General features: G+C 43.4%; 1 protein-coding gene and 1 pseudogene across 1 annotated transcript in view; one reads left to right on the top strand and one right to left on the bottom strand.

Moving 5' to 3' along the window:
- The first annotated feature begins 1,182 nt into the window (after positions 1-1,182).
- Positions 1,183-2,047, top strand: LOC103731724 (annotated as a pseudogene).
- Positions 2,048-9,768: 7,721 nt separating this feature from the next.
- Positions 9,769-24,830, bottom strand: part of Slc7a14 (solute carrier family 7 member 14) — a 125,770-nt gene continuing 110,708 nt past the window's right edge. The window contains exon 8 of the mRNA XM_008830108.2: positions 9,769-14,870. Coding sequence (XP_008828330.1) covers positions 14,548-14,870 — 323 coding nt within the window. The 3' untranslated portion in view covers positions 9,769-14,547. The remainder of the gene's footprint in view (positions 14,871-24,830) is intronic.

Below are 24,830 nucleotides of genomic sequence, written 5' to 3'. Positions count from 1 at the left end.
TCACATTGTAGGTCACAAAATTCATACCCTTGATATGTCAATTAAAATGATTAAAAATCATATTTTGGGGTGTGAGGAGATGGCTTTGTAGGCAAAATGCCTGCTACACAAACATGAGGACCTGAATTTGGACCTCAGCACATAAAAACAGCTGGGTGCAGTAGCACACGCACATGCACATGCATGAACATGCACACACATGGTGGGGATAAAAATGGCTGACACCATCAGGTCTAGAAAGGCACCTAAGAGAGAGGCCAGGATACAAAGACACAGTTGGCCTTGTTCCCCTCACAATCCTGCCCAGAGATAGAACAGAGAGGGCTGGAAGACACATAAACCAGTCCTAAAGTGAAACCCCAGGGACGACTTTGAGGGGAGAGATGGCTGGTGGTGTATAAAGAGCCTTCGAATGGAGGAGCTTTGGACTCAGCTGTTTATTACTGACCATGTAAGCTTGGGTAAGCCACTGCCCCCGTTTCCTCATCCTTACACAAGTTGATCTCTGATTTCTAGCTCCCCATGTCACCGCTGGGAGGGTAGAGCACATGTCTTTCTTGTTTCCATTGACAAATATTGGTTGAAGTAGTGAATAGGTAGATTTGTAGCACCTAGAGGCCTGTGTTCTAATTTTGCAAGTTCAATCACTCAATTTTAGTATTCAACAGTTCACCTATTTGACAAATTTCAGGACCTCTGTTGCCTTTAGAAGCTGATCCTAAGAAAAATAGAGATATTGTGAAAGGTTTATGCCAAACGAGGTGTTTATAATTACCAGAGGAAAGCATAAAAAAAAGCAATCAATCTAATGCCCTAAACTAATGCCCCCCGCCATGGAGGTTTTTTTTTTTTTTTTTTTTTTTTTAATTTTAATTAAGTGCAACAAAGTTACTCAAGACATCTATCTTTCTTTTTTTTCCTCACTGGATTTAAGCCTTGTATTTCCTGACATTTGATTGTTTGGTTTTTTTCTTTGATGTTAGAATTACCTGAATAAAAATCTTTCAGCCGTTTAAAAAAGTCAAAACCACAGACTCCCTGGAGTCAGAGATGCAGCTGGAGATGCCACATGCACTTCCAAGTTAGCCAAAGGTCCCACACCATGTAGGAAGTTGCTGCATGGATACCCATCTTCCCAAACTTGCGGGCCTCAAGCCCACAGTGAGATGCAGTATGGGCTAAATGGTCCTGTCGGACAGGGCGCTGCTACGGAAAGCCAAGAGGTCAGCCTCGGGGAGCTGCAACAGGCTGTTGGGCAAAATGGGCTCATTTTGGGGCTCATATAGATGCTGAGGGTGTCCTCCCACTGAGCAGCTGGGTTTGGCCACTGGTGGCGAGTTCAGAGAGCCCTTCAAGCAGGCTGGCAAGGTACCATTCTGCAAGTGCCGTCTGCGTGACTAACCCATCCCAGTCACCATCAAGAGAGCCCTAGCTGCACTCTCCTTCTGGCAGAAGGTCAAGCTGACCTGGGGTCTGTGCTGCCTGTGGGACCGTGCGGCGCTGCCAGGAGAAGGACCTGGTAGAGCAGAGGGTGGCAGAGATGGTTGGCGAGTTTCCTGACCTGCATTGCACCATCAGCTCAGAGCGTGATGTCTGTCTGATCCACATGCTGCGGCAGGCCACCCAGTGCCTTGAACGGCCTGGTACCTCCGATGTCGAGTACAGAAGTGTGTCCTATCTGTGGTCGTGGGTGTGCCATTGGCATGGGGCATGGGCCGGGCATTGAGAAGAACTGGAGTATGGACTTCAACATCCAGGAGATCTTGACAGTGCGCTCCCGCCCCGCGTCCCCACACCCACCTGGGGTGTTCCAGGTGGTGGTGAAGGCTGTCTTTTCCAGCCTGCTGGATGTACTGTCCATCTGTACTGGATGGACCGCTGAACCGTGAGCCTAGTGCTATCACTACCTGCTGCGCAATTCTGCCCCCAGAGGGTGAGTGAGGCCCACCAGACGCCTCTCCCCTCAAAATGGTCCCCTGGCTTCACTTCAGGACTGGTTTGTGGTGTCTTCAAGCCCTCATATATTTATTTCTGGCCAAGGTTGTGAGGGGAACGGGGCCAAGTATGTCTTTGTACCCTGGCTTCTCTCTTAGATGGTCTTTCCCTTCCTGGATTCCCCCAAACTTCTCCCAGGCACCCAAGGTTACCTTGCAATCTTTTCTCAAGACTCATGTAAACCTGCTTGCAGAGAAGGGCCTGATGGCATCAGCCATTCCTATCCCACTATGGATGAGTTAAAGCACTGTGTTCCTTCTTCCAGAGGGAGCTGTGGGTGAAGGCTTTTAGAGATCTCCTTACTCAGGAACAACAGACATTGTTTCCAGTGGAGGAATTCCAGGCGCAAGGGAGCAGCCTTTTTCCACTGGCCCTCAAAGCTCAAAACCTGACAGAAAAGGAACCCTGGCAAACATCTGTTTGCCTGCCCTTTCCACCAAGTTTGGTTCACCCAATCTTTTAAATATTTTAATCTATTATTTGTTATTTTTAATTTTTGTGTATGAGTGTACTGCCTGCATGCATATAAGTGCACCCATGTGGTGCCATACCTGCAGAGGTCAGAGGTGTTGGATCCCCTGAACTGGAGTTAGGATGAGTTGTTAGCCGCCATGTGGGTGCTGAGAATGGAACCTGGGTTAACCCAATCTTTATCTTTTTCTACAAGATGGACAAGGCTGGGTGACACAAAGTTAGGGACACTGTAGTAATATCATGCTTTGTACAAATGTAATCTCAGCTCATTCAAGGGACTGCATTAGAAACAGAGCTTCATAGTCCAGGGAAACCCCACTGCCAAGAGCCCTACCCTCATTTCCCCCTCTCCACCCTGAGAGGAGTGTCTAAACTAGGAAGGAAATTCATCACAGTCTCCTCCAGCCACCAAAACTGAGTTTGGATGGGCTACTTCCTCTTTGGATTCTGTTCCAAATTACATTGCTTTTTCTGCGTTTGATGTTAATTAGAGTCACAAATCATTCCTATTTTCCTTCTCTGGAAGAAAGCCTACCATAGTACTTATCTCGTTGAGTTAATTGATGAACAAAAGGTTCATTCCTTTCTGAAAACACCCTAAATGGTTTTGATGGGTGAACACCAGGTTTGACATATATGTAATAAAAGCTTGGAGAATTGAGATTTCTAGGTCACAGAACTGGGGTGTGTGGGGTTTTCCCTCAGATGGAGAGTTCATTGTTTTGAGGCAGCGGGTTTGACTGAGGTCAGTGTGAGGCCTGAAGAAGCTGACCTGGCTGGGGAAGCCACACATATGGGGAAAGAAGAGGAAGGGAATTTAGAGGTAGATAGACTCTTTGCTAGTCAGTGAGCTGTTGACTGCTGGAAATAAAGTGAAGACCTATCTATTTAATGTTTGGGATATGGATGCGCTAAAGTTTCTAATAGACTATTTGATTTGTCTGTGTGTCATGTGTAGGTACATGTTTGTGTAGCTATGTGCACGTGTGTGTAGGTCAGAGGTTGTCATCAGGTGTCTTCCTCAATTGCCCTGTGTGTGTGTGTGTGTGTGTGTGTGAATGTGGATCAGAGGTTGACATCATGTGCCTTCCTCAATCATTGACCACCTTGGTTTTCTGAGAGTGTTTCTCACTGAACTTGGAGCTCACGGATTTGTGTAGGCTGACTGGCCAGCAAGCTCTGTGCCTGTCTACCTCCTCGGAGTTGGAATGGCAGGTGCCTGGCTACACCCGGCTTTTACATGGGTGCTGGATATCAGAACTCAGATCTTCATGCTTATAGGGCAAGCACTTTACCTATCTCTGGAATATTTGATTAAAAACTAGTTTTAACGTTAATGCCTTAAGGAGGCTGTGTCCCAGACTGCCTGTTTCCTCCAAAGGGCGGGGCCTGCTGTGGAGGGGCTTCTGGGAGCCATCTTGTGACAGAAGCTGAGAGCTGCCAGGAAAAGATGGCCCCAGAATCTATGCTCACCCACGTGGACAGAGGGGGCATTTACCGACCTGGGGCAAGACTGTGGGCCCAAGATGTGTGGGCAAAAGTTAACGGATACTGTGGGCGGGTGCTGAAGTGATCTGGAACTAAGGGCCCAGTCACCCAGAGCTGGGTGCCAGTGTGCATTTCTATGTAAGTCCCCCCATTTATCCCCTCCCTACCCAAGGTCATAAACCATAATAAATTCACATAAAAATATGTTATATTGTTTGTCTGATCACTCAAGAGACCCCTAGAGAACTCTGGCAATAGAGGCAATGCCTTCAAAGCAGCTATGATTCTCTGAATAACCTTTTAATTAGAAAAAGTGTGGTGGGGCTGGAGAGATGGCTCAGAAGTTAAGGACTGGCTTCTCTTGCAGAGGACCTGGGTTCGATTCCCAGAACCCACATGATGACTAACTGCTGTCTGTAACTTCCAAGAGAATCTAATATCTGCTTCTGACCTCCGTGGGCATTGCATGACATGTGCGTACTTTCACACATGCAGGCAATACACTCATATACGTCAAATAAAAAATAAGATATTTTAAAAAGTGTGGTAAATTACACATGGCATGAAATTTGTCATTGTAACCATCACTCAGTGGCATTAAAGACAGTGGTTTGTAACTGTTCCCACCACTCCCTCCTGAATTCTTCATCGTGAACAAGTGAAGCTCTGTATACCCTAAACAAATCCTCATCGCTCTCCAGAGCCCCCTTCTTTCTGTCTCTAGATTCTAAGCACCTCATGGAGTGGATATGCACAGAACTTGTTGTGCCTGGTTCATCTCATCTAACATAATGTTTTCAAAATTGTTCTTGTGGCACATGCCAGAAGTTCTGTACTTTTGAGCATGGAATATTCCATTGCGTATATTTGCCGTGTTTTGCTTATCAGTTCATCCACTGAGGGCCACTTGCGTTGCACCCATGTTTTATCTCTTGTGAATAATGCAGCTATGAACAGAGGTGTACATCTATTTCAGTAAAAGCCTGCTTTTAATTATTTTGTATACATATAATAGATATTGTATATAATTGCTGGATCAGATGGTGATTCAATTGTGAAATTTATTTTTGAGGAAATGCCATATTGTTTTCCATAGTAGCTACAACATTTTACATTTTCATCAGAGTACAAAGGTCTAGTTTGTCCATATTCTAATACTGAATGACCTTTTAATTGTAAATTCACATAATGAGGTTATATTTTAGAGTATTAATTCAATATTTGATATTAGTAATTCCTGGTGCCTGGCTATCCTGTGACCCCCTTTTGATGCTATTTGTAGTTTCTTCCATGGTAAAAATAGGCAGCTCTTCTAACTAACTGTGAAGTTGAGAGTCCCTAAGAAGAAAGGCAATGTGTAGAAGGGGAGTTCTTGTCAAACAAAGGGTCGAGGGAAACCTAGCCACTGCTGTTCCTTCTGGATGATGGACAGGCAATAAACAGTGGTCAGATGGAAGTAGAAAAATGCTTGTTCAAAGCCCCTCCCCACCATGGCTGGAGGTGTGGTGGAAATGAGGAGACCTACAAACAGTGAATGGGTTAATGATACACTTAGTTGGAAAGGGTATAAGCAATGGTGTACAGCTAACTGTTTACAATAAGCTCCTTCTGGAAAATAAAAGCCAGTCCCATATTCTTTTATCAATTGCCAATTTCCGTGGTGTAAACACTCCTACCATGGCTAAGCTAATTTCAAGCTACTGATGCAAACTAACCCCTATGGATTTGGGAAGGGATGTGCTCATGATTATCTAGTAGTCCCCCCATGCAGATGAAAGAGCCATAAATAATTCTAAGAACATAGAATAAGATGCAAAAAAACAATTAGCTGTTAGTATTCACTATCTTTTTCTAATATCATTAGTTTAATTGTAGTTTTCAATAATGGTCATGTGAAAACTTATCAGTCATCTTTATGAGAAGATGTGGCACATTCTGGCTCTTCCAGGAACAAAGCTTGGAAATTACGGTGTGCTGTCCTGAAGCCCACATGACCAGACGGGCCAGTCCCCTCCCAGAGGCCACCTGTCCAGGGAGAAGTCCAGGTGGCCAGTGTGCAGCAGTATCTGTTGAAGGCTTGGAGCATCCTACTTTTCACCTGTACCCTATCTCCCCTTTCCTTATGAGATCATGTAAGTTCTTTTTAAAAATCTCCATGTGACTGTATGTGTGTTTATGCATGTGGAAGTGCAGATATGAGCATGTCACAGTATGTATGTGTACGTAGGTCAGAGGGCAGTCTCGGGTGTCAGTTCTTGCTTCCCACCTTGTTTGAGACAGGATCTCTTTATTTGCCACTGTGTATGACAGGCTATCCAGCTGGGACCTTCTGGGGCTTCCAGAGAGCCTTCTATCTCCCTTCTCACAGTAGGACCACATACTACTGTATCCACTTTTATGTGGGTACTGGGAATTTGAACTCAGGACCTCATGCTTACATCGCAAGCACTGTACTTACAGAGCCATCTCTCTGGCTACTATTAATTATTATTATTATTATTATCATTATTATTATTATTTTTGAGATAGGGTCTTATGTAGCCCTGTCTGGTCTTCAACTTGCTATGTAGCCAAATATGATTGTGAATTCCCGATCTTCCTGCCTCTGTCTCCCAAGTGCTGGGATTATAGGTATATGTTACCATACCTGGCTCATTCTCAGGAGTCTTTCTAAGACATCGAAAAAATAAAAATTAAGCTACCATTAATGCTGTGGTAACTGGCTTGGGATTGTAGGAGGACAATGTCTTCTTACTCTTTTTTTCTTAAAAAAAAGGAGAACAAATTTTATTCTAAAAACAGAGCTCCATAACAAAGTTCAAAAGCTGGTTATTGTAATAGGAACAAAAAAGGTATCAGGAGTTTTTTTTTTTTTTTTCTGGCAATACAAAATTAAACTATAAAACGTGTTGCCAAATCTCATTTACCTACATTTGTTCTTAATTTAATTCTTAAAACAAACAGGAAAAATGAGTTGAAGTTCCATGTTAAACTCAGAATGGTGCTGAGGTGGAAGAGGGTTACAGTTTACAGCAGTTGGTACTAGGGATGGGGCACAGAGGAGGCGGCTAAGAGCAGGGTCCTGATATGGCCCCTTGCTTTTGTTAGGAGAAAATGTTGAGATGATGATGTCACCATGGTGGTGGTAGGGGACTCCTCCCGAGAATCCACTGGAATGGAACTTCCCAGGAGAAAGTAAGTTTCAAAAGGTTGGATAGCACTGACTTTCTTTAAATTTTATTAGTCGATGAGCTGTGATTTTTTAAAACATTTTATTCTGAAAATGAATTTTTCACAATAATGCAAATAAGTAGTTTCAAAATGAGCTCATTTAACCGTCTTTTCTACAAAGGATAATTGAAACACTTAAGGCAAGATTTACTTGTTCATCACTCTTAGAATGGACGTGAGTGGCAGGCTTCAGGTACTGCTAAGGGTAATGTAACGAGGGAAGGTTCCTATTTCTCTTCTTTTCTTTCTCTCAGTAGTTTTCTCCATAAAAGTTTACATTACTATGGATATTTCCTAGCAAGACACTTTTGTTGCTCGTGTTTCTTTGTAAATTCATTTTTAAATTTAAAGGCACACAATAAAGCTTTATGCATTTATTAAAATATACACATTTTGGTAAATTTATAATTTCCCTTAGTATTTTGATAAATCAAAATATTGTCAACACTACAGTCATTTGAAAATAAAATGCACTCCATAACACATCTGCACATTATTTCTTCCTTCAGGGTACATTACAATGCCCATTGTACAGTGCACCAATGGGAATTAAAAACCACAAAACGAACACACGGGAACAAATACAGCAGTTTCATACAGAAAAAGAAAGAAGCAGAGAACAACACCAGAAATCACCATCTGCAAGATGCAAGTTGTACTTCTCAAGGACCAAACGAAACCAGAACAAGTCAGTAAAATTTACAAGCGGTATTTATAACTTTGGGATGTGAATTTAACAGTAATGCTTCTTTTCCACAGTGAGGAAACTAGAATGTCGGGTGCTGTTGGTGTGACTACGCAGAATGAGGATGTTAGCTGCTATCTTTAAAGCTTCAGCCCCTTTTCTCAGCCCAGACAGTTGAGGTATTTAGGTGCTTTCATAGCATTAACAGTGTCTTTCCTTTGGAAAGTGTGGGGCTTCATGATTTCCAATGTAAATTCTCAACTTCAGGACTGTGGATGAGGAAAACGTATTCGTAATTGCCAACGACACTCAGTGGTGCCCACGGGCCAGTTTCCTCGTCTCAACATCAGAATAAACACAGCCCTTTGGAATCTCTACTTCTGGTGAAATTCACATGACCCACAATTTCCTTTAGCCAGTGTCAACAGTGCTAATGTCCAGAAAGCTTAATAGAAACAGAAAAAGAGCACAGAGGAGTCCCTGACAGAAAAATCTAGGCTGCCCCTTCTTTCCTACTTCTAACAGAAAGCCGTTTTTCTTCCTTATGTGAATCAACATGCACTAAATATTCTTAAAGTGTAAGCGATTGGAGCCACTCGTGGTGAAGAGACTTCAGCTCAAAGTGACTCAGTGGAAGTCTCATTTGGGCTGTATAATTCCATGCATGTAGTGTACTAACGAATGATCTCAGCACTATTCTAGTTGATAAAGGGCAGAATATATGTGCATTTCTAATGGGCTTTAAATGTCAGATAATCCCCTTGGGTCTTTAAGTCCTAAAAAAAAAAAAAAAAGAAAAAAAAATTATGTGTATGTACGTGGGTCTGTGTTTGGGCATGTGAACATGAGTGTGGTACCTATGGAGGCCAGAAGAGGGCATCACATCCCCTGGAGCTGGAGTTACAGGTAGTTGAGAGCTGCCCCACATGGATGTGAAGAACCAAACTTGGGCTGTCTGGAAGGACACTTAACCGCTAAGCCATCTCCCCAGCCCCACATTCTGTACTTCTTAGAGAAATAATTTTGGCAAAAAGCCACTTCCTAAGTGTCTCAGAGACTTGAGAGTTGCTGAGGCAGAGCAGGAGGGGCAAGAGGAGGAGAACATTTTAGGGAGGAAGTTGCTCTTGAGGGTGGGGGCCAGAAAACAAAAACAAAGGCAAATGTAAATGAACTGGCCTTTCCTCTGAAGCCTTAGAGAAAGTTAAAGCAGGACATGGAATTAACAGTTATGTGCAGGAAAAGGGCTTTTTGTTGCTTTCACCTTGCCAACTGAAAATGATGCATCATCTCCAGCGGACAACCACCTTGGTCCTGCTTGTGTTGGAGACTGTGGCTTGGGATGTTGTTTCTATGCCTGCAATGCTTAACTGCAACTATGGAGTCTTCATGGTCAGGCCACCTGCTGAGGCCTCTGTCTTAGGGTCTCCAAAGGGTCTCTGTAGGTAAATGGGTCAGCAGCATCAGAGAGATACTGGGGAACAGGACTGACAGAAGCTTGGGAGCTTTCTCCACACCTATGGCTTCACAAACAATTATGCTCTTAACACCAGGCAGGGAGGCAGCCACTCAGAAAGCAGGCTTTGCAACCACTGTAAACAGCAAAGTTAAGTGTCTGCCTAGCATAGCCATTTTTAATAGGGTTTCCAGCAGGGCTCCTATTGTCCTTTGAAATGAAGTAGGAGATACAGCCTTATGAAAATGAATTGCAGATCTGCTCAGCATTCATTCCTGCCTTTTCTGAAAAGAGCTGTTTCTCCTGTTCCAAGTATGTGGTTTTAGTGGGGGCTTCCATTTCTCATACTATTTGGCAGGTTGGAACCGGATTTTTTCAACAATGACTTAAAATGTCGGTTCAAACCAGCTGGTATCATCAAAGGATCAAACGCGTGTCTTAGTTTTTTTTTTTTTTTTTCAGCAGAATAAAGATATTTCTCTGGAGGAGGAGGGTCTGTTAAATTGAACAACCTTGTCCCCCATGTATTTTAAAGACGTGTATCATGACCAGGATAGAGGCCCTTGGCTAGCTGTTAGCTTACTAAAAAGCAGATCTGGATTCTTTGCCCAATTCCAACATTCAGCTTTTTCCCCAGTTTTAAAGTAGTCTAGCATTCAACTTGAGTCAATCTGGCAGCTGAGGTTTTACTATTTAGGTTGGATAGATGGGAAATGTTAGATTTGGTTGTTGAAGTTAATTACTGAAAAACTGAAAGTGACTGAAAAGAACTTTGTGTTGTGTGTCTGCATGTCAGAAGATCGCATTCTTTCCCCCACAGTAATAATGAAATAGGATGAAGAAAGGAAGAATCATGCGTTGTGGTAACTGTGGATTTTTTCCCCTTACTATGCTAAATGAACTTGGAGTGAGTATGTGACCTGTTTGCTCCTTGTCCAGGCAATGATGCCACTGCTCAGCTTTTCACAAGTCCAACCTTCCTTGACTCAAGCTTTCATCACCTCCATAATCACTCCCCAACCCAGGAGAACCAGCTGGCTTCATACTGGAGTCCATCTGTGACTGAGCCCTCCCCTGTTTTCCTGACATTATTTCTTATTGTTCCACATGTAAATTATGCATACATTATAAGCTCCGGTCAAACTAGCTCCTTGCTTTCCCTGAAGGAAGGCACAGAGGAAAATATCCAGAAGACAGCTCTCAGTCACAGTCTGCACTTTACACAGCCTCTACTTGGCAAGCCAAGTTTCTACCTTGTATGATTCTGCTACTTCCACAGGCCCCATGTGTGTGCCACATTCTTTGAGCTTTCCAACATGTAGAAGTCTTTTCTCTATTTAAATCCCTACAGCACATTAGCACTCTCATCTCCCCTGTCATTGATATTGTTCTTTGTATATCTTATTTCTTTTAAAAATGCTCATTATTATTATGTGTGTATGTGTGTGTGGGGGGGAGTATGTATGTATGTGTGTGTGTGTGGGGGTACCACAGCACATGTACAGAGGTCAGAGGACATCTTTGTGGAGTTGTTTTTCTCCTTCCACCTTTATGTGGGTTCTGGGATGGAATTCAGGTTGCCCAGCTTTTGCCTGCTGAGCCATTTCACCAACCCTACGTATTATTTCTTAAGAGCGGAATCTTTCACTTATTATGGTATCAGAATATACTGCAGTGTATAATAGACACTCTAAAATAATTGCTAAACAGATACTTTATTTTCCTCCAGTTCGTTCATTTACTCACTCGTTCATTCACTCATCCAATCATCAGGTATTTATTGGTACCCACTATCCATCAGGTGCTGTAGCTAGTATAATCTAGGTTTGACGCTCTCCGTCAACTTCAGTGGCCTGTGCTATTTTAACTATCTGTCTTCACGGGGAAAGGCTTATTTTTATTCATGTAGCAATACTTGCTGACATACTGCTGAATCTATTACTTTTTAAAGGTGCCCCTCATTGAAAAATGTAGGGCTCTGCATTTGTGCATGTGCATGAAACATACTTCTGGTTCTGTTATTCTTTCTACATCTGTTTTTTTTTTTCTTTTTCTTTTTGTTCACTGTTTTTTGACAGAGTCTCCCTAGTCACAGTCTGCCTGGAAGTCACAACGTGAACCAGAGTGGCCTCGGTCTCACAGAGATCCACCTGCCTCTGCCTCCCGAGGACTGGGATTAAAAGTGTGTGCCATCACGCCCAGCGTTCTACTTCAGTTTTGATCGTGTTCTTCACATAAGTTTTGTTTTGGAGCACATGTGTTTAATGGCTGCCTCAAATGTTCTGAAATGGTGCAGAATATCAATAAATAAATAGAATATAAAATCGAGTAATTGACTCCAAATCACAAAGGGACACATAGAATTCTCACAGGAAGAGCACGCCTAAGACAATTATTTATAAGGTGATCTGACTTTTAATGCAGTCCCGCAAATACGGTGTTCGGATATCTGTTAGGAAAACCCTAATGTTATCATTCTAGTGATTGATAGTATTTTTAAACTGTCTTGTGAAACCTGGGACTGTATCACAGGATCTGGGAAACATGAAGAAAACCTTAGAAACTTTCCTAACCATATTGATACTTTTTGAAGCAAGATTGCTAAGAAGATGACCTGTTAACTTTAGAACAATGAAGGAAGCAAAGCTTAATAATAACTGAATCTACTAATTAGGGAAAATGGCTCCATTCAATAGAAGACATGACAATGGTCCCTAGGGTCTTCACACCATCAACACCAATGGTGTTAACTAAAGCCTGGGCTCTTCTTACGCTACAGAGATTGTTCACACCTGCTGCCAGACTGTCGCAATTTTAACACGTGAACCTCATTAGTAAAAGGAAACTTTTCACCCATGTTAGACTTTGCCATTTTGCAACCACATTTCTCCTAAACATATTAAATGAAGACAACATCACTCTTCTCTCTAGATGTGAATTCAGCTTAACAGGGTATTTAAACTAGGCAGATTCTTAAACTAGTTTAAAACATTGTTTTCACAAACATGACTCATCATTATCTTACAGTGAATCCTCAAGGTTATTTGTCACAGACCAGGCACTGCATCTTGATTGTTAAGATCAGGCAAGAGGAAACACAGCTTTGTCAGTCATTATGTTGAAATGAACCCAGGAAGCCAGGGTTCCACAAAATTAATATGGAGCAGTAAAAGCGTTTTAAAAAGTTGTAGTTATTGGAATACAATGGTACATATTAGCTATGGGCATGATAACAATTTATCTAAAAGCATTATCTTTTGAAAAATTTAGTTTCAATTGATGTTTATCTGCTATGTTGAAGCCTTATGTGTCAGTCATGGGGACTGGTCAAGTTTGTTTTATCTACATCAGGCTCCTCCCTGAATCCTGAGCTCCAAGGGCAGAAGTTACAAGTCTCCTCATGCCCATCCCTCGGCCATTGGTGTATTTCAGACAGTTCAATGGAAAACAGGCTTTTACCTCTTCTCTGCAGCTCCAGTGCATGTCAACAAAGCCTGAGTCTTAGACTTCAAGAAAGAAAATATTTAAATGTTAGTCAACATTCAGGAAAACTTTTGGCAGGATGATAAATTTACTCTTTTGCTTCCCTTTCAGAAAATTCTCACCACAATCTTAGCGTGAGAAACATCATCTTCACATACAAGAGACACCGAAGGAGAATTTGCAGCTCATGTATTTTTTTTTTTCTGTTGCATTTCACTTTTCCTGTTTCAGAACATTCTTTTAGGAACCCATTTGACGGCTTGCACTTAAACCTCACCAGGTAGCTATTTCTCTGGGCCTTTGGGAAACAACAGGAAAAGTATTGTGAAAGTGAGCTAGCCGAGAAGAGCAGGGTTCAGAGGGGGAAAAGTGATCTCAAGGAATGTGATGACCTGAGTGGCTGGGCTGCCACATCTCTTGCTTTTCAGGGCATCATTATGCAATCAAGTTGTTGCTTATCTTAAAAAAGCCTACCGAATTTATCATTTTAGAAATATGAAGCAGGATTTGCAATGTGATCTCAGTGACTGGGTTACTTCTCTTTGCAAATATTTTTATCTGATTATAAAACAAATAGCCTACTTCTTCTAGGAATATCAGCGCCATGAAGTCACACTCCACCTCTGACCCCTTTTACCATATCAGCAGGAGCTTAGAGTCTGGCATAAGGGAAGGCATGACAGACAGCTCAATTCTGCCAACGTCCTTCTGGCCTCTATGAAAGAGATCGTTATTTAAGGTGTCTTTTTTTTGGAGGGGGGCATTTAAGTAAAGCTTTGATGCTATTTCTTTTATGTTGAAATGAACCCAGGAAGCCAGGGTTCCACAAAATTAATATGGAACAGTAAAAGGGTTTTTAAAAAGTTGTACTTATTGCAATACAATGGTACATATTAGCTATGGGCATGATAATTTATCTAAAAGCATTATCTTTTGAAAAATGTAGTTTCAATTGATGTTTATCTGCTGTGTTGAAGCCTTGTGTGTCAGTCATGGGGACTGGTAATACACACTATTGGGTCTGTACGATTGCTTTATAGGGGAAATAGTCCTTGATCTGATCTTTCCTGGATTATAAAATTAGAGTTGGAAACTTTTAAGAACTTTGGTGAGTGATAAGAAGCCCATGTCTCCTCCATGCTTGATTTCTGGTGAGGTGAGATTTCAGGACACAGGTGGGCATTTCTGTTTGAGGAAGTCCTGACAGGAACCGTTTCATCCCCGCCCCCACCACCTAGGGGAGCTGCTCCCAGGTCTGCTGAGAACAGAGCCTTGCCTTTGAGGCCTCCGGTGGTTGGAAGGCTGCTCTGGTTTGAATCTGCGGCCACCTACTTCAGTGTTTCTCTGGGGGGGCTGCATCCTCTGTGCGGTTGGCAAAGCTTGCCTTTTGTTTCCTGGGGTCTTGGTAAGAAGCAAAAAAGATGGACCCAGCAAAGGCTAGAAAACATTCGCTACCATTAGCTCTCATGGTTCACTAACAGAATTTTGTAGCCTTTTGATTGTTTTTTTTACTTTTACTTTTATTTTGACAAGGGGGCCAGTTAAGGGCACTGGGCAAAACCGTTCAACAGAACTATCCTGAACAGCAAAAATAGCAAGTGATAGGTTATGCTTGGGGACTGACTTTGGGGAAGGCTGGATTTGTGAAATGAGAGTCAAAAGACGTTTTCCCCTTCTAGCCCACAGGTTGGATTAGTGAAACATCAATCATCCTTTCTACTGGCCTGTGCGTTTGCTCTTACTCTGGAGAGTAATCTAACTCTTCGTTCGCAATCAGAGCCTCTGAGTGCTGTTTGTGTTTGCTTTTGCTCTTCGCTTTGCCACTGGTCCGGCTATTTGCCTTCGCATCTGACATCTGTTGGTAATAGAACCCTTTGTCCTCAGCCGGCCCACCCCAGTCCTCCTGGCTTTCCCCCTCCGTGGCGTAGGAGAACCCCTCCTCCACTGAGAAGGGGTCATCCACGTCGTACCGCTGGTATGTGCTCTGGTGGAGGGCCTCTTCTCGAGCGCTGATCTCCAGGGTGCTGTTCCAGATGCCGTACCCAAAATAAATGAGCATACCTGTTGGAGGGGAAGGCACAGGTGAATAAGAGGCTCCTTTAGCATCCCCAGGACCAGAGGGGAAAGCACTCGCCACAGTAAAATCAGGGCTGCAGGCGATGGGCATCCTTAGATTGTGGGGTTTTGAAAAGACTTGAACGAAAAATCCCTTTAAAAATTGGGAGGTCTGGTCCGGGGAGATAGCTCAGTGAGTAAAGTTCTTGCTATGCCAAGCTTGGAGAGAGCCCCAGAATCCACATAAAAAAGCCTGTGGTAGTGGGCCTCCTGTGTAATCCCAGCACTAGGAAGGCAGAATCAGGCAGATTTCTGGAGCTTATTGGCCAGCAGCCTAGATGAACTGGAGAGCTCCTGGTCTCAGTGCAAGACTCTTGTCTCAAAAAAATCTGGTGGGGCTGGGTGTGGTGGTCCAGGCCTTTAATCCCAGCACTTGGGAGGCAGAGTTCAAGTCCAGCCTGGTCTACATAGTGAGCTCCAGGACAGCTGGGGCTATAGGGAGACCCTATCTCAGAAAGACCGAAAAAAAAAAAATCTGGTTGGAGGGAGGGTGCCCGAGAGATGGCTCAGCCATTAAGAGTACTGGCTACCTTTGCAGAGGACTCAGGTTCTGTTCCCAGCACCTACATGGTGGCTAACAATCATCTGTAACACCAGTTCCAGGGGATCCAACTTCCTCTCTTGGCCTCTGAGGACACTGCATGACACAGATGCACTTACATACATTCAGGCAAAACATACACATAAAAAAATAAGGTGGATGGCTTTTGAGGAGACACCTGAGGTTGACTTCTGGCTTCCACATGCATGGGCGTTCATGTGTATATGCATATGCATACACACATGGACCTACACATATGTGAACAGCCTAGCACGCACACACACACACACACACAATTGGGAGGTCACATAGCTGTGTGATGGAATGTTTCTGTAATCCTAGCACTCAGGAAGATAAGGGAGTTCCAGGCCAGCTAGGGCTACATAGTAAGACCCTATCTCTGAAAACAAAAACAAGACAATAACAAAACCAGAAAACATTAGGGAGATGTGCATGAAGCAGCTCGTATTTACAGCTTCTGTTGACAGTCTGAGGCTAGCCCTCACATCCCTAGTAACAATTTTGGCTGGCGGTGAGCACTGCCTGGGTTTTTACACAGGATTGGCCCTCTCAGGCACTCAGTCCCCATTGTCCCAGCTGGCATTCAGTCATTACTCTCACGGAGCTCACAGCCAGGAATTTGCATCTTCTGCCCTGGGTTAATATTTCCAGATCAGCGAGTGTTCAGTCCCAGCCTTCTTAGTACATTTTATTATCCCTTGACTCCATGCAGTCCCCAGCTCTCCTTTCAGCTCTTAGCAACACATACATATTAGCCTATGATTTATCTTGCCATTTCACACTCATGTCATAATCCACTCCTGTTCCTCTAAGCTGCCCTCTTTCAGGGTGGGCTCTCAGGGTGTCTAATAGTACACGCAACTGTTATGGCCCTTACAGCACCTGTCCTGTGATTATCTGTACAGTCTTGGTAGGAAACTGGCTCTTAATGTTTGTTGAATGAATGAACGAGAGTCCCTGATAAGCACCAGAAGTCCAGCAAACTGTCTCTGTGTTGACATCATTCTAATCAGAGGGAAATCACCTTTCTGATGATGTACAACATTTATATGGCTAATGTTTCTTTTTCATTTTTTTGAATAGTATATGACAGTGATTTGTGAGCCTCTTTTCTTTTTGAAAAGTTCATGAAATTCAGGGTCTGGTAAGTCAAGAACTATAGTGTCATCTGTCATAGGGCACAATATAGAGCAGTTGGTGCACAAGCACAAGGACCTGATTTGTATCTCAACACTCATATAAAAATGGGTGTGGCCATGCACATTCCTATAACCCCAGTGCTGGGGATGGGGTGCGGTGGGGGTGGAGACAGGAGAATCACTGGGGTTTTCTGCCCACCAGCGTAGCTCAGGTTCAATCAGAGACCCTGTCTCAGATGAAAAAGGCAGAGAGCGATAGATCAGAATACCAGATGTCCTCCCCTGCCTCCTGTATGCATTTGCAGAGGCATGGGCACACACACACACACACACACACACACACACAGACAGACAGACAGACAGACACACACACACACACACAGACACACACACACACACACAACACACAAAAGAAACCCAAACAAATAAAACACCACTCAATGTCAGAGCAACAGTTAACATGAGGTAACTTGGGATGAAATAAGTGGTGAGTCTCAACTCTCTCTACACTTTGGAGTCAAGTGGGGTGTTTTTAAACTCACCTGAGGAAATTCTGATTTGATTGGTTTTCTAGGCTCCCCAGGCACAGGTGTATTGTAGGTTATTACAACGGTCAGACAGTGCAGAGAATCCTCAATTCACTGCTCTCTCAGGCCATGCCCTGGTCTGGTCACTAGGGTCCAACAAATCTCGGTGGCATCAGCCCTTTTGGCTTCACTGACCCCAGGCCAGCTGCTGGACTGTTTGCTCAGAGTGGCAAGCCTAGCCTGTCTTCCTGCTCTGGCCCTTGAGATTTTTTTTTTCCTTTTGAATTTGTTTTTTTTTTTTTTTTTTTTTTTTTTTTTCGGTCTTTTTGAGGCAGGGTCTCCCTGTAGCCCCAGCTGATCTGGAACTCACTATGTAGACCAGGCTGGCCTTGAACTCACAGAGATCTGCCTGCCTCTGCCTCCCTAGTGCTGGGATTAAAGGCGTACGCCACCACGCCCGGCGAATCTGGTATCTTTTTAAGCTTGAATTTCTCCCTCCTTGTGTTAAATGACTTTCTTTTCCCGAGATTCTCCCCCTCCTGACAACTTCCCCCTACCCCCCAGTGAAATCAACTTTCCAGGAGCCAAAGTAAGCAGAGATTTATAGTCCTAATTGGTAATAAACCCTGGAGTTAATCATTTGCAGATGTAGCTGTTTGACCTCGCATAGCGACTTGATCTTTTTGAGCATGGGTCATTGCTCTTTAGTGTCTGGGGGTGGAGGTGACTATGAGGGACAGTTATTATCCCTGTGTGGAACCAGACCTCCACTCATGCCTCTTCTAAAAGGGCTAGCATGCTCGTTCTTGAAGAATGCCTCTGAAGGAATTTCAAGTGACCAGGTGGGACCAGCAGCTCACCTTAATTTTTCTTGTTTTTTCTCTCAGACATCCAGGAAGGTGCCAAATCTTACCTCTTACTTCCACTTGGTGTCTCTTATATCAGTTCTTTTCTTTCAGATCCCTTCTCTGACTCTATTTAGATGTAGGCCATACCCCACTGGACTTTTTTTTTCAGTCCCCCTTACCCTTGGCGTCACTCCTCTGCCTCTACACAGGTCACTGCCACTACAATTTGGCTGGGTTGACATTTATTCTAACATACCTTCCTCTCTCCCCACCAGATATGTTGGGTGTTGGGTAGATTTATGTTACAGCAATTGTTCTAACATCATAGATAATTGCGTTGGACAGGACTCTACAGATCACCAAGGTATCTATTGACTTCATTTTACAGAAGCAGAGGTTGGGGAACATTAGTTGTCTTGCCTGGGTCTGGGAGGGGTAGAACCAGCTTTCCATGTGGATCAAGGCTCTTGCACATCCAGTTCTTCACACTTCCCTTCCCAAGCTGGTTTACACACTACACTCATTGCAGCAAATATTCAGCAAAAGTTTTGGTCTACATGTATTCTTTGGAGTGGCAGGCTTGGAAGAGGCACGTTTGTGCATATGTGCATGTGTGTGTATGTACATTGATTGTGATTACAATGCATGCCTGCCACAGACATGTAGATGGGTCTTTTCAGTGTTTTCTCTGTCCCTCTACAGGGCCAAAGACATGCCACTCTGTCTCCAATATATAGTTCAAAGATGAGTGCTCTGCCTGTTGCAGTGTATTCAGGGAGTCTGTTTGGGAAGAGTCATTCTCTTGGGCCAAACATTCTGTCTGCCTCTATCTTTTTTTGCTGGCCCCTGAGCCAATTCAGGAAGAGTGGTGTGAGGCAGAGAAGAATGGGAGAAGAGAAAAAATGGAGAGGGACAAAGCAACCGAGGGAACAAATGAAGAGGGCACGGGAAGGCGGGGGTGGGGAGCGTGTTTGACCATCTGTCACTTAAACAAGGGCTTTGTGTGGAGGAGTAAACAGCACGGCTGAAGGCCTGCTGTGTGGAAGCTGGGCTTTTTGTTTCTGCTCTTCTTTTGGCTTGGAGAATGGTGCATAAGGTGGTTTCTGAACACTCTGGGGGGATTCTGGGAATCCTGAGTCATCTAAACCACACTTCATACAGCACTGTGTGCTGGCGTCCCCTGAACACCGTACAGTTATGTTGCACCTCTCTCTGCAGGAGCTGGAGATGCTGTACAAGTGCTGGTGTGTTTAGATTCCTGAAGAGAGTGTGTGTGGGTATGGGGGGAGATAAAGATATACAGAGATAAACAAAGGGACAGAGAGATAGAGACAGAGATAGAGATAGAGGGGGAGAGAGACAGAGACATATAGAGATGGAGGGAGGGAGCATGAATCTGTGCATCTCATGGACAGGGAACAGAAAAATTAAGGGATTGGGGCTGGGGAGATGGTTAAGTTGGTAAAGGACCTGCTGAAGGCCTAAAATCAGATCCTTAGAACTCATGTAAAAAGCCAGTGTGGTAGTGCACGCCTGTACATCCAGTGCTAGGGAGGTGGGGATAGGAAAATCCCTGGGGCTTGCTGGCCAACCAGTCCAACCAAACTGTTAAGCTCTAAGTTCAGTGAGCTCAGAATAAATAAATGAAATGAGGCAGAGAACAATTCAGGAAGATGTCAGCCTCTGGTCTCCACCTGCACCCCTCACGTCCACACACACATATGTGAACATATATGCATTAATATGGGACTGTCGACAGCAACATGGGTAACAAGCAGACACGAATTCTTAAAGATTGCTCCGTGCCCAGCTCCAGGGTTTTCAACTTCTCTCCCCGCTCCCATTTGTCAGGGGAGGCTCTGAAGTGCATGGGGGAGGGTTACAGTGGTGGGACCTGATTCCGTATTTTTGAGTACCACTTTTTTTCCTACTACTGAGCCACCTCCCCAGGAATTTTGAATGTTCTATTTTGAAGAATTTCAGGAATACACAGAAGCTCTAATAGGCTAATGAAGCATGCAGTCGTCACCTGCACTCCATACGCACGTGCCTCCCTCTCTCCTGAGATCACATGAAAACAAATCTCTCCTATCCTAGGTTTAGTTTGTAAATATTTCAGTACATATTTCTAAAACAGCATCATTATCACAACTAAAATTAATTATATTTCTAAAATATTAACTGATATATACCAGTATTAACATTTCCTCACATTACCATACACATGGGGCAGGTAGAGCTCTTTAACTCATGAGGTGACTCACTTATTCCAATAATGCCATAATTGTTTGAAATAGTTTTGGGGAATTGTTTCTTAGGCTTGTCACTGAACTGGTACCATGTTCTTTTGTAAATCCTTGTAGATGGCAGCTTTTCCTTTGAGGGTTTGATTTGATTTGATTTGATTACTGGCATAAGTTAGACGTGAACCAAAATTCAAAAATAAGATGGCTTACAAAATGGCAGGAAATCTTTGCTAGCTACACATCAGACAGGGGATTAGTAAGGAAATATAAAGAATTACAGAAGTATACACCCAAACCCCAAATAAGCCAATCAATAAATGTGCTAATGAACCAACTAGACAAAACATAAATAGCCAATACACAAACTGAAAAATGTTCACTATCCTTACCCGTCATGGAAATGCAAATTACAACTGCTTTGGGAGTTCCATTTCACTCCAGTCAGAATGTTTATCATCAAGGAAACAACAAACAGGGCTGGAGAGATAGCTCACTGGCTAAGAGCACAGGCTGCTCTTCCAGAGAACCTAGGTTCAGTTCCCAGCACCCACATGGTGGTTAACAACCACCTGTAACTTTAGTTCCAAAGGACCTGATGCCCTCTTCTGGTCTTCATGGGCATTGAATGCATGTAGTGCACACACACACACACACACACACACACACACACACACAGAGGCAAAACACTCATACAAATAAAATAAAAATAAAATAGCAAATGCTGTTGAGGATGTGGCGAAAGAGGACCCCTTGTTCACTGCTCTTAGAAATGCAAATTTGGACAGCCATATGGAAGTCATTCTCCAAAAAACTGAAACTAAAACTCTCATATGACCCAGCTCTGCTACTCTGGGTATTTACCTGAAGGACTAGAAGTTGACATGTCACAGAGATACTTGCTCATTCATGTTTACAGTTTCACTATTCACAACAGCCAGGAAATAGAACCACCCTGAATGTCCATCAACAGATGAATGGATAAAGAAAAAGTGCACATATACACAATGGAATATTATGTAGCTATGAAAAATGAAATCATGGCATATGAGGGAAAATGGATTTAACTGGAAATTATTATATTAAGTGAAATAAGTCAGACCCAGAAAGACAAATAGAGAATGCTGATTTAAAATTATATATATATATATATGAAATTAAGTGACTTGTTAATGTCCAAGATTTTTTTGTTCTATTTGAATATTTGATTTTAGTGTTTCTTAAGCATTTTGATTTACTGATTTCCAATTCCATGTATTGTAGCTATCATCAAGTACTTAAGGGCAGGTGTGACATTGAAAATCAGAAGGGAGCCAGTGCTTATTTGGTGATAGGGTCCTGGAGGCTTTATTGCTAAACTAGAGATAGTTTTTCAGTTAATGGGTCCTGGTGGGTGTCTGGTGTGGATAGGACAGAGGGTAGTTACCTCTAAGCACTGAGATCTACCGGTATTTTAACAACAGGCATGGCTATACTGGGACACGGAGGGTGAACAGCAGTTCCTGTCAAGGTAACGGTCATGAGTCCTGTGATGGGATCAATGGAGGAACATTCAAAGGGGAGCACTGGCATTTTTTTCAAATGGAAATTCCCTGGTAGAGAATGTGCCTGGGAGAGGTTCAGGTGGATAAGTTGACTCATGCTCACAGCAAGTGAATGGACTTTCTCTATGTAGTAAGATACTCTGCGATCTTAATGCCCTTTATAAATAAGCATTGTAGCAGTCACTAGTCTGCAGATGTTAAGAACTACACAACAAATGAACCATTGAATAGTCTGGAACTCACTGCTCATGATTCTAAGATGAGGGCTGTTCCTGTCCCACCCAGGGGTCTCCAGGGAAGAGACTTGGTTGAACTTGTCTTCAGATGCTAGGTACCTCTGCAACAGCTAACCAAACACTTAGTTTATGTGGATCCACCCCAGGCAAACTAAGTAAAGGACCCCAAACCTATAAATGAAAAGCATGGGTGTGGTCTGGGGCCGTAGCTCTGTATCATATGGGAAAAAATCGAGAATGAAACTCAACTCTGCAAAGAACCTGGATGATTAAATAGTCTCAACAGATTTCCATCTCTACAGGCACAAACACTGTGGCTCTCTGATCTCTAGAGTCCCAAGGGAGCTCCTGTATGTAGTTTTGTGCATGGGCTGAGCGGAGGAGGCCACTGGACCTCTGGCTGGTTGGGGCAGCCTCCTGGGGTGCACTTTCAAGCAGGAAGCCCTGCCCACAGCAAATAGCTGAGGTACTCTGTTATGCCCAGAGGTCTTTTTATTTTGACTACTCGGGATCAGCTTTCCAAAACAGACATTGGCCAGTATAGGAATGGGGACTGGATGGTAATGGGAAGGCGTCCACCCCACCCATCACAGTCCCCACCAACTCCCACTCTTCCTGATTTTTTTTAGGTACCGCCATGAACCCTGTTGATTGTACAAACAGTGAGGTTTGTTTAAATTGGTGTGGCCAGGAAGAGAGGCTTCCTGGGAGGGGTTCTTTCCCTGGCTCTGCAATTGAGCCAAATGTGAAGTCATGTGACTCCTCAATGTCCCATGTGCAAAGTGAAGTTGGGGACCCCGAATTCATTTGAGGCATATAATAGCTGTGACAGTTAAGGCCACCTTCTTACAAAAATGAAAGACAACGCCAGTCCTGTGAGCCAGCAATCCCACACCTACTCAACAGAAACTTGAGATGTATTCGTGTACCCACCAAAGCCATGCATAAGAATGTTCACAGCAGCTGTGTTCTCTCAGCCCCAAACTGGAAACAACCCACATGATTGCTAGAATGGAGAGGTGCCTGGCGGGGGACTGTCTTGTGGAAGGCTAGTCAGAATGTGAAAACCATAAGCCACAACGTGGCGGGCCTCACTAACAGAATGTTGGGAAGGGCAGAAGCCAAGTACCCTGGCTGGTGGCCGGGAGTCCAGGCACACCACACACACCAAGCCACCCACCTCTTCCACAGTCCTCTCTCCTTTCATTCCTTTGGCTCAAAGGTGAATCAACATTTTGGCTGCTTCCAGGTAGCACAGCCTCTTGATTCCTCTCCCCACTCCTTTCATATGCCTGTGTCAAGTAACGTCCTCTGCTGGCAGGCACAGGGGCTGTGACAGGTGTCCCTTCCATCCTCCTTCTTTCTGGCATCACATTGCCACCCTCCTGGGTCTTTGTGACTTAAATTTTTAAAAAAAAATTATTTTTATTTTATGTGTATGAGTGTTTGCCTGCATATATGTAAGTGTACCTATGTCATGCAATGCCTGCAGAGGTCAGAAGAGGGTGTTGGATCCCCTGGAACTGGAGTTAAAGATGGTTGTTAGCTGCCATGTGGGTGCTCTTAACCACTGAGCCATCTCTCCAGCCCCACAGTTAATTCTTAATAAGGCTACATCCCATTTCATGTGGTATTCTCATGGAGGACAAGTTCCATAGTCCTTGACACGATACCCCACCTCTTCAGAGCCTCTTACAGATTTGCATCAGCTCAGAGGAAAGGAAAGTGAAGGATATTTTGTTGGGATTACAAAATATCCTTCTTTGTTGGGATTAATAAACTTTACTGCTTGTATTATTTCTCTTGTCTGAAGGAAAAACACATACCAGGAAAGCTTGTTGGGGCTTATGTTTCATTTCACTCTGAGTTATGCTCTTGTGAAGGTCAAAAGCTTAGCAAAACATTGTTACAGAAATGCTGTAATTAAGATTCATTTAGAGAAGGTCAAATAAAGAAAATGTGTCTAAGAAGATTACCAAGTTATGACTCAGCCTAACCATGTAAATCTTCTTTTTAAAAAGCTGATGTTTCAAAAGCTTCATTTAAAAATATCTCTACTGTTCTTCTTAGGAAAATCATACTGTGCATAATTAGAAAAATCTGATATTTGGGAGCCTTAGAAGTTTAGAGGCAGGATATTTATTGTACAAAATCATTAAAGGTTTTTATAAAGCGATTTGGAGTTTTGGGATGGATACACTTTACATATGAAAAAACTGGTTTTAAAACCAGTTTGGAATTAATTTACCTTCCTTGATAACTCTTCTCTCTAGAGCAGAGGCTCTCAAACTTGAGCATGAATTTGAATTGCCTGGAGGGCTTGCTAAACCTAAATTGCTCTCAGACATTCAGATTAGGAGGTCTGGGTTGCAATCTAAAATTGAAATTAACACCACTGGTTTGGATGACACTTGGAACACCACTGATTTGGCATATTCTAGATCATTGCAAACCTGGTTGCATATTAAAAATTACCTGGTGGAGCTTGGTCATATTTCATCAGTTGAATCAGAATGTCTCTGTAGGTGAAGCTTGTGTTTAGAATGTTCCAGAAGTTATGCAGGTTACTACTAATGTGTAGACAGAGTTGACAGTCTTTGCTCTGGTGAAACTTAGTTAATGTGGCTGTCTTCAAAAATCATGTCAGCAGCAGGGGCCTAGAAACAGCCAACACTAGCTAGTGCTCAAATGTGCTTTGTGGGATATACACTGTGACCACCTGGGTCCTGGTTGAGCGCAGATGTCTGTGCCCACTGTCACCAGCCCACTCTGCAGCATGGCATCCGCCCAGGTCAGTGAGGAGCAGA

This window comes from Nannospalax galili, unplaced genomic scaffold, assembly GCF_000622305.1.
Source record: "Nannospalax galili isolate Female #2095 unplaced genomic scaffold, S.galili_v1.0 scaffold33, whole genome shotgun sequence".
NCBI lineage: Eukaryota > Metazoa > Chordata > Mammalia > Rodentia > Spalacidae > Nannospalax > Nannospalax galili.
This window is presented reverse-complemented; position numbering and strand designations above follow the sequence as displayed.